The sequence below is a fragment of the Helobdella robusta genome (genome assembly GCF_000326865.2).
Source record: "Helobdella robusta unplaced genomic scaffold HELROscaffold_2, whole genome shotgun sequence".
Taxonomy (NCBI): domain Eukaryota; kingdom Metazoa; phylum Annelida; class Clitellata; order Rhynchobdellida; family Glossiphoniidae; genus Helobdella; species Helobdella robusta.
The window spans coordinates 779,261-796,760 of NW_008704083.1; the positions used below are offsets into that span (position 1 = coordinate 779,261).

Consider the following 17,500-nt stretch of genomic DNA (forward strand, 5'->3'; position numbering starts at 1 on the left):
ACAAACACGCACGTACACATACATACACGTAGATACGTACAGGCACATACACTCACACACGCATATGTATGATATATATCTTTTAGATACCGGTAGCAATAAAAACGCTGCATGATAATTACATCACCACGAATAAAGATGAATTCCTATCAGAAGCCAAAATTATGGTCAAACTCGACCACCCAAATATCGTCAAATTGATTGGCATTTGTCAAGGACCACCTCTTATGCTGGTTGGTTGGTTGGTTGATTGGCTGGTTAGCTGGTTGTTTGATTGGTTGGCTGATTGGTTGGTTGGTTGGCTGGCTGGCTGATCGATAGGTTGATAGATCGATTTTTTGGCTGGTTAGTTGATTGATTGGTTGATTGATTGGTCGGTTGGTGGCTTGGATAAAAAAAGTAATATTGAATTTGACCAGCACGACTAAATGCTATTATCATCAACTATATCACCGTTGTTTACTTCGTCCTCTTAAGCATTACCATCATCACCACCGCAATCATCATCATCACCACCGCCACCAATCAATCATCACAACTTCCAATCATCATCATCACCACCAATCATCATCATCACCACCAATCATCATCATCACCACCAATCATCATCATCACCACCAATCATCATCATCACCACCAATCATCATCATCACCACCAATCATCATCATCACCACCAATCATCATCATCACCACCAATCATCATCAACATCACAACTTCCAATCATCATCATCATCACAACTTCCAATCATCACCAATCATCATCATCACAACTCCCAATCATCATCATCACCACCAATCATCATCATCACCACCAATCATCATCATCATCACCAATCATCATCATCATCACAACTTCAAATCTTCATCATCGTCATCATCATCGTCACCAGGTACAGGAATTATTATCAATGGGGTCCTTACAGGATTTCCTGCTGGACTACCCAAAGAAGATCAACCTCGATGTCGATGTACTTCTCTGGGCCGAACAAATTAGCTCAGGTGCTGCTGCTGCTGCTACTGCTGACAATGATGATGATGATACTTTGATTATTATTATTATTATTATTATTAAAATAAAATCTTAATAACAATTTGATAGACGAATTGAAAAGCTCAAATATTATAATAAATTCATTTGAAATTTTCCCGCTAGGTTTTTTTTTTAAATACTTTAAACTATCATTAATTAATTTTATTTGGTCTGACCCTTTTCATAGAAGTTTAATTAATTCCGTAGTATCGTCATCTTACGCAATTTACTGTGATAGGAACACGATTTGAACGTAATTTATTTAAGCTGATTCTATTAATATTTCTCTTTGTGCCAATTTAAAATGTATGGCGGGCATTGTAGAATATCTATATAATTTACATTATAGGTTTTATTGTTTTAACTTTATAGTAACAATGTTTGTTTTAAAATTAAAATAAAAGAATGTTCTCATTATTATTATTATTATGATGCAGGTATGATGTATTTGGAGCAGGAGGGTATGGTTCACAGGGACTTAGCCACACGCAACATTCTACTGGCCAGTAAAAAATTAGTGAGCGAGGATGATGATGAAGATGATTATTGTTATCGTTGTTATTTTTGTTATTATTAATAATGTTGTTGTTATTATTATTATAAAAACGTCACACAGGCGAAAATTTGCGACTTCGGCTTATCGAGAGCAATGGAGGGATGTGATTATTACAGGGCGCACCAAGGCGGGAAGTGGCCAGTCAAGTGGTTGGTTGATTCATTGGTTGGTTGGTTGATCGATTGATAGATTAATTGACTGACTGACGACTGACTGACTGGCTGGCTGGCTGGCTGGCTGGCTGGCTGACTGACTGACTGACTGACTGACTGACTGACTGACTGACTGACTGACTGACTGACTGACTGACTGACTGACTGACTGACTGACTGACTGACTGACTGACTGACTGACTGACTGACTGACTGACTGACTGACTGACTGTCTGACTGATGGATTCATTTCTTTCTGCCCGGTTGGTTAATAATGTTCAAATGTTTGCAAACAAACGAAGGTACGCTCCCGAGTCCATAAACTACGGAACATTCTCGAGCGCCAGTGATGTGTGGGGCTATGGAGTGACCCTTTGGGAAATTTACTCACTTGGAGACCAGCCTTATGGCGAAATGAACGGCGCTGATGTTAAAAATTTTGAAATTTCATTATTTTTTCATATTTGTGTACATTTCATCGTCTTGCAATGCCCTGTGAGACTTACTTACAACTCGATTTGATTAGATACAGCTAATGTTACGCAGATGAATGCTATGTCGCACTCATACGCACACACACACGCACACACGCACGCACACACACAGGTAATAAACTTCATCGAGAATGGCCATCGCCTAGCACCTCCCGCATGCTGTCCTCTATTCATGTCTAACCTCATGTCACAGTGCTGGCAATATGACCAGAAGAAGAGAATCACCTTCAAAGAATTACACGAACTAATTGAAAATTACATCAATAGTGGTGGTAACGGTGGGGGCGTTTCTGCAGCTGGTGGGGTCGCTTCTAGTGGCGGTGGCGCTTCTAGTGGTGGAGGCAGTAATAGTGGGGTTAAAAAGGTTTTTGGTAAGTTAATAAAACATTAAGAAGCCTTGGTTATGTCGTATTGTTCTCGTTCCTTAGATCTTGTTTTTAACTTTTTTCTTATTTCATTTTGTCATTTGTTCAGTTCATTTAACGTATTCTGTATTTATTTATGTGCCGTCACGAATCATCATTCAGAAACAGATATTTCATTTTTTTTTGTATTGCGTTTTCTGCGTATTGCAAATGTTTGTTAGTATTTATTATTACGCTATTCATTCTTTTCTTCTCAAGTGAATTAATAAAGTAGACACACACACACGCACACACACACACAAATATATATATATATATATATATATATAATATCCATATTAATGTTTTTATGTATATTTTTGTGTATATATATAATATCCATATTAATGTTTTTATGTATATTTTTGTGGACGTAAAATTGATTTTATTTAGGTTAATTTTTGATCAAGACCCTTAAATTTGATAAAAATTATTTCTAAACATTATGTATAATTTTTTATTTCTGAACATTTTACTGCTTCGCTCTCTTTTTAGAAAAATTTATATTTTTAAAAAATTTTATTTTATATTTTTCCATGTAATAAATTGTAAATTAATCGTGTATAATATTATCCTGTAAATGATTTAAATTAAATTTGGTTGAGAAAATGAAGGTGGTTATAGCTGGTGCTGTGCTGGGAGCAAAGTTTGTAGAGGCGGAACAAACTGAAAAAGTCGTTAAAAACGTGAATGATGAACGTTTGAAGAGGTAGCATAGCATTTGAACTGGATGTAAGATATTCCAATATGGGGCTTGTAGGGCCTCACCCCTTCCTCCTCAACCAAACACACAAACATACGTACATACAAACGCACTAAATCAAGTAATTATTACTCAAAATCTTTTTGCAAATAAAATGTAATTTTCGATTTTAAAAATTAAATGACATGGTTTTTAAAGTTAAAACGCGCAGTAGCGATGAGAATTGTGATAAAATTACACAAAAAATGTTAACCAAGTTAGATCAGTGTTGTTGAGTGTGGCTATGAGTTCTGCTGCCTGGTTTGAATTTCTATCGGTCAATGAACTCTCTCTATCGTTTAAGTATGCATGCATGTATGTATGTATGTGTGTCTGTGTATATACCTGTTTGTGGGTATGTGCAAGTTTGTGTATGTGTGTTGTGTTGTGTTAGTAAGTGTGGTGTGTGTGTGTGCGTGCATATGGTGAGGTCCTTGACACGTTTTGTGGATGATGAATGGTAATTGTGTTAATTATATATGAATGACTTAGAAAGTTCTCATATGTGTGTATAACCCATATAACCACGTTTTTACTTATAGATGAACAACGGTTTTAATATTAAATATAATATTACAAATAGTTATTAATGCAAGTGCTTGTTAATAATCACAGACTTGCCTGAGGCAGACGACTGATGTTCCAATTAAATTTAAACATCAGAGATGATATTTTTAGACAAATCAATATATTTTATACACACGCAGTACATGTGAATGTGTAATTCTGAATGTTTAATTTTATTCCATTTGCTATCACGCTAGCATATGTAACTTATAATACATAAATTATATAATGTATATGATATAATTTGGTTGGTACGTGGTACACATATATTGATATAGCCGTGAAATGTTTGAATGAGTGTTGAGAATGTGCGCGGTTCATCTAGAAACACGCAAGATTAAATGCTAGAAGAGTTGAACGACCTAACTGGAAAAACCGAAAAAAAAGAACTCAGCTGATGATGATTATTTTTAGAACGTTCTAGATAGATCAGTCAGCTGCGCATTAAATCGACCAATCAGATCGGCTGTTAAATAATACGCATATAACATGCGACCAATAGCAAACGTCTTTGCATACACAGTGCATAAATTATTAATGAGGTTCTATTCTTAGAACGTTACGTAGATTCGGGAATCCTCTAGATGCATGGCGTCGTTCGTTCGACCGGGCTATAAAAACGAGGAGGGACCCAACGCTCTCAATTGCGAAAAAATATCTTCGGTCTTTTGCGTTCGTTTGACTTGTGATTAGCTATCATTGCGAAACATTTGACTCGTCTGAATAGGTATCTCATACCTCTAGCAAGGTACGTTGTGTCAATTTTATTTGTTTTGTGATTAAAATTTTTAATTATTTTTTTTGACTAATTTAGTTTAATATAAGCAGAGTTTATGTAGTTTGCAAGGGTCTTGTGTGGAAGTGCCGAATAAATTATTAATAGTGGCAAACTGGGAATTTTGTTTTCAGGAAGATGTCACTACTCGAAAGATTCATTCCGGTGGTTAGCAGGAACGTCAACTACTTTGATCCCTTCAGGAGCCACATGGAGAACGAGTTCATGGTCAGTCGTCTTTTCTAATTTTCATTTGTTTTTTTGAAGTTTTTGATGTTGAATGTGGTTTGATTGGCAGTTGGTTGATTTTGTTTTAAGAAAGTTTTAAACAGTGGCGAATGGTTAATAGTCGGCTCGCGAAATGAATTAAATATTTCTCACAAATGAATCTCACAAATGAATCTTCCACTTGAACGCATGCAGTCCATCGAAAGGCAGATGGTGCAGCTGCGGAACTTGATGGACAAGGAGCTGTCCCAGATGCGCAAGCAGATGTATCAGGTGCTCCACTACGAACCGGCCAGTGAGGCGCAGGCCCTCGCCGAGCTCAACCCGGCTGCCCCCATCGTCGAGGAGAACGGTGAGACCAAGTTGAAGTTGGACTTCAACGTGAAGGGCTTCAAACCCGAGGAGGTGCAAGTCAAAATTGTTGGGGACAATGTCCTGCAGGTAATTATTTTTTTTGTTCTTAATTTCTGTTTTTGCATAGCGCGGAAAATCGCCTAGTTTAAAAAATTAAGTTTGACCCATAGATGTCGCGATCGAGCGATATTCTATGGTTTCGATGAAATTTGTTGAACTTCGTGTGTGTGTGTGTGTGTGTGTGTGTATGTGTGTGTGAAAGTGTCGAATGATGAGGTGACTCATAGTTGGAAACCAACACCCACCCGACAGGTTCGTGCCGAGACGGGCACCAAGACCGACTCCGGAGTGTCCCACCGTTACTACGTGCGTCACTACGCTCTCCCTGACGGCATCAAGGCCGACCAGATCAAGCCGACCATGTCGAAGGAGGGGGTGCTGAGCATTGAAGCACCTGCCCCCCACCTCAAACCAACTGAGAGGAACATTCCCATCAAGTACATAGAGGGGAAATAAATGTTCTCGAAGTTTCCATTGCTCGATCGTTGGTGATGCGTGCTTGTACTACACTCTACTGGCGCAAGAGACCATTAAAAACTGACTATTACTAAATATTTCGATCGTCTTTATAGATTTATACAAACGATTTTTAATTTTAAATGTTGGACAATGAATGATATTCGATAGCATTGATACTTCTCTTTCACTCGTTAGATGTTTGTAATCATTGATAGTTTGGGAGGTTAATCATTCTCGTATTTTGAAGTTTCTATTCAATAAAATTTTTCAGAAAATTATTTTTCGAGTTTAAATTAGTTAAAAGTTTAAATTTGGAGCCGTAGAATAGAGAAGAGAAGATGAGAATAAAGATGTCTAATAATAATTATAATGGTTAGCAGGATGTTGAATCAATCACTCAACCAGCCAACCAACCAATCAACCTTTTTATGGTTAACAAATTGGTGTAGCTATTGGTCAAAGTGACGTTTCTTGTCAGAGTTCAATGAACTGGGATACAATTTTCTGAAAGAAAAATATATTACAAACGTCGTAAGTTCTTGTTGGATATCAATCAGACAACGAAGATTAGTGACGAAATGATTATTTTGAAGCAGAGTGGGGTAAATTCATTCGTTCCTTCTTTCTTTCCTCCCTTCCTTCCTTCATTTATTCATTCATCAATTCCTTCATTCATCCATCCCTTCATCCGTTCATTCAACCATCCGCTCATTCATTTTTGGTGAATTAATAAATCATGCTAGTTAGAAAACTGACAGGAGCATTTCGCAGCTTTGTTCGTTTAATTGTATGGAAAAATTGTAAAATTATTTTAAAGAGACGTTGAGCAAGTTTTGTGTGGAATAAAATTTGAAAAAAACTTTTATTTTGTGCGTGAGAAAATGAGATTTCACACTTAAATTGAAATTTATATAAATGTCAAAGAAATGACAAAAAATGGCAAAACACTGACGTCCTATAAATTGTACTTTGCCATTTTTTTTATAGAAAAGTTAAATTACAATTTTTTGGTTACACGTTTGAGATTGATGAATTGACACATTGTTCGGCTGATTGATTGATTGGTTGGTTGTTCGGTAGATTAATTGATTGATTGATTTTCTGATTAATTGGTTGATTGGTTGATTGTTCGGTAGATTAATTAATTGATTGATTGATTGATTTTTTGATTAATTGATTGATTGGTTGAATGATTCGCTCTTTTATCTTTTTAAACGTTTAAGAGTTTATGTGAAAAATGCAGCTAACCAATAATTCTAAATGACCTAAATTTTTTGAGGTTTGATGGATCATTTAATGGTTATAAATAAAAATATGACAAGTAATTAATTAATTAATTTCAAAAATATAAATCATAATCCAAACGGGCGGAAGTGGCAAGAGTCAAAAATGGGTTAATAGTTATTAAAATATTAATTATAATTAGTTATAATTAATTATAAAAAATTAATTATAATTAGTTCTAATTAATTATAGTTATTAATACATGTGATGAGATCTCGCACCATCTGAGGTTGTTTAAATGTTTCATTTAAGACAAATAGAGAAAAAACTAATTTGTTTGTTTATTTATTTATTTATTTTTCTATTCATTTATTTGATGATTTGATATAATTTATAAAATTGTAACAAAATTCACAATAAATGAAATTAATTGACAAGTTTTTGATTGGTTGATTGACTGATTAATTGGTCGATAACTCTACCATCATTCATTGTAAAAACTTCACAGAAAATAACCATAATTAATAAAATACAAATTATTAATTAAAAAATAACAAAACTTTTTATGAAATTTACACTGGTTAACATTTAATAATAATAATAATAACAATATTTATAATAATAATAATAATAATAAAAACGACAATAATAATAATTTCACTAATATCGATTGATATACGTATATATACGTATATATGTATATCCTAGTACAACACTTTTTTTTCGTCTCCATTGTACAACGTAACTGTACACACACACACACACACACACACACACACACACACACACACACACACACACACACACACATACACACACACACATACACACACACACACACACATATATATATATATAATGTGTTGCGTTGTGTGTTTGTTTGTTTGTGTGTGTGTGTGTTTGGTATGAATTATTATTTTACAAATAAAATATATCATAATCTTTATTACAATACTTAAAACGAGGGTTACATTAGTACCTACAAATATAATATTTATAAATACACGAATAATAATTCTCGTCATCAGCATCATCAGCATCGTCGTCGTCGTCATCATCATCATCAGTGGTGGTGGCAAGCAGCAGTTAAAATTTTATCAGCTTATCACACACGCGCAAACAAATATACACAAATACATATACATCACATGCAAATAGACATACAAACACGTATACACAAATATAAATATACTCAAACACCTTATCATCTTATCATCACATCCCTATCAAGAAACAAATCGTCATCATTCGCATTTTAATATCATTCCCCTGGACTGTATTTATTATAGTTAGAGTGACTATGAAGATAGCAATGGTGACGACGATGATGCCAGTGGTGGTGAAGTTGATAATGTAGACGGTTTAATTTTGATACGAAGTGATAATACGGATGATGATGATGACACTGTCCTTAAAAAATTTGGTGATGACGACGACGAAGATGATGGTGGTGGTAGTGGAAACGATGTTGACGATGATGCCGGCGTTAAAAAAAAAGACAATGATGACGTCATTGCTGACGACGATGATGATGATGATGACGATGATGAAACGAACGATAGCGGAATCGTTATTAACCTAGTAGATTCTCTAAATGAGCACCAGATCAGAGCGTGCACCATCAGCAACATCACCACTTTTGTCGTCACCAGAAACCGAAATGACGACGACGAAGATGATGACGGTGATGATAATAGTAGCATTGCAAACGATGATGAAGAGGATGATGAGGATGGTAATGATGAAGACGAAGAAGAAGATGATGGTGATAGTCTCAGATTCCTCGAGTAGTTGGAATCGACTGCAAGTTTTCGGTATAAAGATAATCATTTTTAATCAGAAATAAAACCAAAATTTTTATAATTTTAATAATAATAATAATGATAATAATAATAATAATAATAATAATAATAATAATATTAATGATAATAATAATGAACCTCTTTTCCACCCGTGAAGTTTGTTAGTCTTTTTAGGCTTGAACGACGACGGTGTCGCAAGAGTGGCCGCGGCCGCTTGGTGGTGTGGCGGTTGGTCGTGGGCGGCCCAATTTGAAGCTGGTGATAATGATAAGTATGGTGGTGGTGCTAATAATAATGATGATGATGATGATGATGATGATAATGATGGTGGTGGTAGAAATGATGGTTGTGATGATGATAATTATAGTGGAGGTGCTGATAATGATGATGATGATGATAATGATAATAATGAAGATGGTGGTGGTAGAGATGATGGTGGTGGTGACCGCGATGGTGTCATTCATGTCCGTAGACACGACAAACAGAAAAATTAATGGAGATTAAGATAAATACCTTGTTAATGAGGCCACTAAATTATACCTCTAGGTAAAAATGTTTCGCAGACACACTCACAAACACATACATACACACACACAAACAAACAAACGCGCGCGCACACACAAACAAACACACACACACACACACACACACACACGCCCTACATGCATACGTCATATGTATACACACACACATGCCTATACATCATTCATGAATACAAATTTGTATGTGGACATGATTGTCTTGTACAGGTATGCACATACACAAACACGCACACAGACGCACGCAAACACACGCACACACACACAAACACAAACACACAAATAAATGAGTTTATGACGAGAAGTATATGCTGATGGATGACTACTAATGATGCCAATTACCATTCATCAACACGTTCCATTTCACTTCTTGTATTGTCCATTCTCACTCTCTGGCAGTGCCGTATTTTAACCAGTTTAAACACACAAATACACACAATTCTTCAATACTTATATGCCAAAAATAAACCCACAGTGTGATATAAATTGGTTTGTGTTTTACCATTATTGTTGCTAAGACTCTCTTAATTAATTTTAATTAATTCTCATGTGTCTCAAACGCACACGCACGCACACACTCACACGCACACACTCACACACACATATACACTAGGCATATTTCATTCTTGTTCAAATTTTTAATTCTCTCTTTCTCTTCTTTCTTTCTTTCTCTTTCTTTCTCTCTTTCTTTCTTTCTTTCTCCTTTTTCTCTCCTTTTCTCTCTCTCTTTCTCTCTCTTCTTTCATTTTATTTATTTTTCTCTTCTTTCCTTTCCTTTTTCGCTTTCTCAGTCTCCCGGTTATAATTGAGCTGATTTGACATTATTTTGTCCGTGATTGAAGTTTTGAATGATGTTTGGATTAGTGTGGATGGATTGATTGATGAATGAATGAACGAACCAAAGAACGATTGAACGAGTGAAGGAATGATTGAATGAATAAACAAATAAATGAATGATTGAAAATGAATGAATGAACGAAAGAACGAAAGAACGAACGAATAAATATACAAAGATTCATTGATAGATGGATAGATTAAAAATATTTTTAAAAAGTATATGTGAATGAATTAACAAATGGATAGGCGGATAGATAAATGAATTCATGAAGATAGATGGATAATTGGATGACTAAACAAATGAATGAGATAATTAGCTTACTATTAGCAAAATAATACTTTTATTCATAATTATAAGCAATCACTAAAAGTTTTAGATAATTAATTAATATTAATTGATTAATTAATATTAATTAATTATGTTAATTTATTCATTCAATTAATAAATATTACTTATTTTAATTACCTCTATTGTGAAAGGTATTTGAATGGAGATCATGAATGATATCATCATCATCACCTCCATTATCACCTCTATCATCATCATCGTTGTTGTTGTAGTGCTTGTTGTTAATGTGTTGTTGATGTCTTTGTTGTTGTTGATGATGTTTTTGTTGTTGTTGCTGATGTTGTTGATGTTTTTGTTGTTGTTGATGTTGCTGTTGTTGTAAACGTTGTTGTTGCTGTTGTTTGTGCTGTTGTTGTTGCTGAAGCCTGTTTCTAAAGATGTCGATTGATTTTGTAGTTCCTGTGTTGTTGTTGATGATGTTGTTGTTGTTTTTGTTGTTGATGATGATGATGTTGTAAATGATGATGATGTTGTTGTTGTTGTTGATGATGTTGTTTGTTAAATTATAATGGAGATTAATGATGATTAATGATGATAATAATAATGATGGTTGGTATTCTATTAATTAGTATTACAGTTGAATTTTCCAAACTAATTGTTCGTTCGTTCGTTCACTCGTTCATTCATTTATTCATTCATTGGTTCATTTATTTAGTCATTCATTCATTCATCCATTCAATTACTTTTCCAGCCATTTATTTTTTCAATTTCTTTATATTTTTTAACAACTTTTTCTCATTTTAAATGAACACACCAGCCAGCGAATAGAACATTGATTGATTGCATGTATGTAGATATATGTGTATGTATGTATGTTTGTGTGTGTGTGTGTGTGTGTGTGTGTGTGGGTGTGTGTATGCATGTATGTATACGTGTATGTATGTATGTTTGTTATAATATTATAATTTTATTATGGTCAAATTTTATTATGGTCATCCTGCTTTCTTTAAATTTTTTCAATTTTGAGAAACAAATAAAATTTCGTTTTGTTTCGTTTCGTATGTATGTATGTGTATGTTTAGTTGTTGGTTTGTCTGCTGTTTAAATGTTTAAATGTTAAAATGAAAAAAGTTATTTGTTTGATTGAGGAACAAAATGTTTGAAAAAAAAAACATGAGTCAACTCATGTCTATCCAACAATTCATAACCGAGATAACATTCAATCTCTTGTTTAAATTCAGATGTTTTAAGAGCTATGATGGTCAAGAAGAATTTTCCGCTAATAAATAATAATCCCCGCCAAATATTGTTCTATAATTAGTAATAGTTTAAATGGAAGGTTAAAGGTTAAAGATTAAAGATAACTAAATGGAAGATGAACTGTTTGGCTATTTGGCCTTTGAAACGACCGAAGCGGGAACTGAATTTAAAATTTTGGTCAGTCATGACAGACATACAATACAATACAATATGTCCTGACACCTGTATACCGATGTACATACAGAAATAGATGGAAAGATGCACTCAAACACATACATCCATACGTACAGACACAAACAAACATTCGTACAGACACAAATAAACATACGTACAGACACACAAACAAACACACGTAGAGACACAAACAAACATGCACACATACAAAACGCGACAATTTTCTAGCGTCGTTTATATGCCATCATAAACATTGTTTATATGCCAAGACACAACACATCATACAACTGAGATAAACAATATAAAACAGATTTGTGTGTGTGTGTGTGTGTATGTATGTGTGTGTGTGTGTGTGTCTATTAGGTTTTATAAACAATGTCATGTCATGGTGTGGTAAAATGTTATACTATGTTTGCTGTTGCTGTGACGAAAGTAAAATTGAAAATTTAAGAACGAACGAATGAATGTATTAATGAATGCATGGGTAGATGGATTTATTAATTAATTGATGGACGGATGGATGAATAGAAGAATAGATAAATAAATGAATGAATGAACGAACGAACAAACGAACCAACGAACAACAAGTAATTTATTAATTGAATGAATCAAATAAATGAATAAAAATATCTACATGATGTGTGTAAGTGTAAGAATGAATTAGCATGTTCATTCCGGCAAGATATATATGACCGCGTTGAAATTACCATAAATCTTGCTACTTTTTGTGTGCTAATGAAAGTTCACTTTTCATCATTTATTTGTTTGTTGACTTGTTTGGTCATCCATTCATTCATCCATCCAATCGTCCATCCAATCGTCTATCCAATCGTTCTTTCGTTCGTTCATTCGTTTGTTCATTCATTCATTTCCTTTCAATCATTCCTTCATATCCTCATTCATTCATTCATTCATTCATTCATTCATTCATTCATTCATTCATTCATTCATTCATTCATTCATTCATTCATTCATTCATTCATTCATTCATTCATTCATTCATTCATTCATTCATTCATTCATTCATTCATTCATTCATTCATTCATTCATTCATTCATTCATTCATTCATTCATTCATTCATTCATTCATTCGTTCGTTCGTTCGTTCGTTTGTTCGATCGTTCATTCATTCATTCATTCAATCATTCGTTTATTCATTCGTTCGTTTTGTAGGTGCTTTAGACATTCGCAGGTTCATCACCATCCAAACAGCTAACACAAACAACACCACAAGTACCACAAATACATATACCGGATCGTAATACCATGATAGGTATCACGCATGCAAATTTTTTAAAAATACCTCAAAAAAGAAAGAACCACAGCCATCCGTCCATCCATTAACACAATGCAAAACAACAAATGTACCTCTTTTCACTCTCACTTTATCTCAATTTTCGATTTTTTCCTCTCCCTCTCTCTCTCTCTCTCTCTCTCGTTCTCTCTCTCTTTTGCTCTTTCCCTTTTTTTATCTATTTGCCTTCAGTTCCATTTTTATTCTGTTAATGTTTCCCAAAAATTTTTTTCGGAATTTTTATTCATTCATTTTCTTCTTTCTCTCACTTGCTCTTTTCTTTCATTTTTACTTCCTAGATGCATTTCATTTTATTCCTCCTTCATAATTTTTTCCCTTCCTCTCTCTCTCCTCCTCTCCCTTTTTTTCTCTTGTCTTATAATATGATTTATTTTTCTTTTATTTCTATTTCTCTCTTTCTCACATTCACTGTCTCTCTTTCTCTCTCCTCTCTCTCTCTTTCTCTCTCTTTTTTTCTCATTCCTCACTCAATATTTCTTTGTGACAGTCGGATCTAATTAACTTGAATGATCGATAGATGGAATGATGAAAAAAATGAATGAATGAAAACAGGAACAAAATGTCGATCGAGTATGTTCTTTTATCTTGTTTGTTTTTATTTTCCAATCCAATAAATTGTCGCAATCAATTCATCCTTCCATCCATCCATTCATTCATATGTCAATTCATTTATTTATCCATTTATTAATTTATCTATCCATCCATCCATTCATTTATCTATTCATTCATCCATTCATCTATGCATCTATCTATGTATCTATTTTGGCATAAAATCAATTAGTCATTTTGCCAATCTGTCAATTCATAAATTTATTCATCCATCTGTCTATCTATCTATCAATAATTCATCAATCAATCAATCAATCAATCAATTTATTTATTTTTGTATTCATTCATTCATTTATTTGTTCGTTTGTTCGTTCGTTTGTTTGTTCGTTCGTTCGTTCGTTCGTCTATTTATTCATCTGGTAATCCACTCAACTATTTATCTATTCATTCACCAACTTTTATATATACAGTAATAATTTCCTTATTCCTTCATCTTTCTGTCACTCGCAAACACTCACAAACGGACACAATTGCACAAACACACACACACACCTAGACACACTTACACACACACAGACACAGACACAGACACACACACACACACACACACACACATATATATATATATATATACACACACACAAACACAAAACACATACATACCTACCGAAGCATTTATGCTGTTACATACACAGACAAAGCAAACAAGCACACACACTGTACAGACACTCACACAAACAAACAAACAAACACACACATGCATACATACATACACACAAACACACATAAATACACACTCCAATAACTCGTCTAGCAGACGTACGTAGAAATATAATTGTCGTTAATGAACACTTTCCTAGGTAGGAAAAGGTTCCATTTGGAGTTATATAATGCCTAATCGCATGCATGTGCGTGTGTGCGTGTATGTGTGCGTGCGTGTGTGCGTGTATGTGTGCGTGCGTGCGTGCGTGTGAGTTTGCGTGTATGTTTCGTGTGTGTCTAAATATTCAAGTATGCGAGTGTGTAGCAATTATGTGTGGCTCTGCTTGCAAATATAAAAACATACATACAAAGGAACAAACGTGTATATTTACAGTTATACATGCAAACAAACAAACATACAAACAATAAACACGCATACAAACAAACATACAAACAATAAACACGCATACAAGCAAACAAACATACAATACATACAAAGATACATGCATACATACATTTTTTTTAAAATGGGAAAGATGTTACCGCCTCTCCGGTTAATAATGTTGGTGTTGTATTGTTGCGTTGTTGGTGTTGTCTTCAATGTTTTGTTGTTTGTTTATTAGTATGTTTTGTTTGTTCGTTCGTTCGTTTGCTCGTTCGTTCGTTTGTCTGTTTATATAAATACGTTTTTTTGTGAACACGATCTAAAATAATATCGTAATAATATCATAATATGACCTATAAAAAAATACAAAACGATAAAAAAAATCAAACAAAGTATGATTACTAAGTATTACAATTCTACGCCACGGCATTGCAACCAAAAATACCCAAAATATGCAAAAAATACAAAGAAATACAAAAAATACACAAAGCAAGACAATATAATCAACTAAGTGATGATAAACAAAGTTGACAGATAGATGGCGAACAAGACAGGAAAATACTACTACCTACAAAACAGTTCGTGTGCCATAATAAATTGTATTATTATTATTATTGTTATTAACGTTATTATTGTTTTTTGTTATTATTATTATTCTTATTATATGAGAATTTAAATGAAAAATAATGGGTGATTTTCATTGCAAAAGTTCGTCAAAAAAATGCCATCATATTAATATCTAATATTGCATTGTATTATTGTAGACGATCACCGTAATCATCATCAGCAGCACCTCCATCATTACCATCATCAGCACCTCCATCATCATCATCACCATCATCATCATCATCCAAAACAACGTCATCGTCGTACGGTCATTTCATCTCGCGATCGTCATCATCATCGTCATCATCATCATCGGCTTCACTAAACCGCGCCATTTTATCATCATCATCACCACTACCACCGTAATCATCATCACCACCATCATCATTCTCATCACATCATCAAACTTTTTTGCTGAAGGACAGTAAGTTTTAAAGTGTAAGAAAAATTGATGGAACGAACGTCTGGGCCATTGATTTTAAAGTCACACGAAGGAGCGGGCAAAAATCATTAACTTGTTATTATAATTATTGTTGTTGTTGTTGTTATTATTGTTGTTGTTATTGTTGTTATTATTGTAATATCATTAAAAGTATGAACATCAACAACAACGATAGCAACAACAACCACAACAACCACAACAACGACAGCAGCAACAACAACAAAAGCAATCAATAATTACGTGCGCCACATTGTAGATAGCTTATATTTTGCTTGACCTTTAACCTTACAGATGATGATGATGATGATGATAATAATGATGTAGTTTTGATGATGATGATGATGAATGAGATGTTGATAGTAGTGTTGTTGTTATTAGTGCTTATTATTGCAATTCTCATGGTGATGATGGCGATAATGACGACGACGATGATATTGCGGGGGATTATTAATCATTTCAGCGTAATTAGAAGGGAGTGGACAAGATGATGAAGAAAATAATAATAGAGATGATGATGACGATGAACACGATGGTGGTGATGATGATGAAGATGATGATGATGATGATGGTAATGATTGTGATGATGAAGATTGTGATGATAGTAATGATTTTGATGATGATCATTGTGATCCTCATCATCATCGTCGTCGTCGTCATCATCATCCTTAGCAAAGCACATCAAAGCAATCACTAACATCAAAAAAGAAAGAAAAATCTAATCATAATAATCTTATTCCATCTCTCTCTCTCTCTCACCATCATCGTCATCATCATCATCGTCATTGCTACTATAATCATAATCATCAACAACACTACCAATGGTCTCGCCTCGCTGCTTAGCTATAACTTCATTTTCCTTCAAGTCAAAATTACGCGTGTGTTTGAGTGTGCGTGCGTGCGTTTGTATGCGTGTGTGTGCGTGTGTTTGTATGTGTGTGCGTTTGTATTTGTGCGTATTTGTGTAACTATGTGCGTTTGTATGAATCTTATTGAATAATATGACAACACAACAACAACAACACAACAACAACCAGCAAAAAGAACAACAACAAACAACAGCAACAAACAACACAGTAGCAACATCAGCGCAACAAAACGCTAACGGATTTAAAATTTACAGTACATTATGCCTTGACTGTACATCTCTAATGAGCCATATACATAAGACGCACGTACATTAAGAATACGCCCAGTGTGTGAGAAGAAAAATACACAACTGAATACAAAACAATTACCCAATACTTCTTGATATCAAAACGTGAAAATGTGTGTGAGTGAGAATGTTTATTTGTTTGTGTGTATCTGTGTGTGTTGCGTGTGTGTGTGTGTGTGTGTGAGGGTATGTGCGTGTGTGTATTACACTTAAACACCAAAAAAAATACACACACAAATAACAATACCATTCACTGAAAAAATACCTGCCAGTATAGTATAAACACCGATGGTATTTATATATCGAAAATGTTTTCTACAGAAATCTCTCTTGCGTGGTTTCGTGTTTCTTAAAGTGAATTTAAATTGAACAGACGTCTAATTTGCTCACACACAAACA

General features: G+C 34.1%; 2 protein-coding genes across 2 annotated transcripts in view; both read left to right on the forward strand.

The window, feature by feature from the left end:
- Positions 1 to 3,351, forward strand: part of HELRODRAFT_188209 (hypothetical protein) — a gene marked incomplete at both ends in the record, with an annotated part of 9,755 nt that extends 6,404 nt beyond the window's left edge. Inside the window, 7 exons of the mRNA XM_009016992.1 lie at positions 87 to 233; positions 893 to 1,001; positions 1,470 to 1,549; positions 1,649 to 1,737; positions 2,043 to 2,169; positions 2,347 to 2,598; positions 3,253 to 3,351. Of these exons, the coding sequence (XP_009015240.1) occupies positions 87 to 233; positions 893 to 1,001; positions 1,470 to 1,549; positions 1,649 to 1,737; positions 2,043 to 2,169; positions 2,347 to 2,598; positions 3,253 to 3,351 (903 nt within the window). The remainder of the gene's footprint in view (positions 1 to 86; positions 234 to 892; positions 1,002 to 1,469; positions 1,550 to 1,648; positions 1,738 to 2,042; positions 2,170 to 2,346; positions 2,599 to 3,252) is intronic.
- Positions 3,352 to 5,280: 1,929 nt separating this feature from the next.
- On the forward strand, positions 5,281 to 5,799 carry HELRODRAFT_125965 (hypothetical protein; the record flags this gene model as incomplete). The annotated part of the gene is made up of 2 exons (XM_009016993.1): positions 5,281 to 5,391; positions 5,617 to 5,799. Coding segments are annotated over 2 exons (294 nt in total), but the record flags the coding sequence as incomplete, so codon positions are not given.
- Positions 5,800 to 17,500: the final 11,701 nt, after the last annotated feature.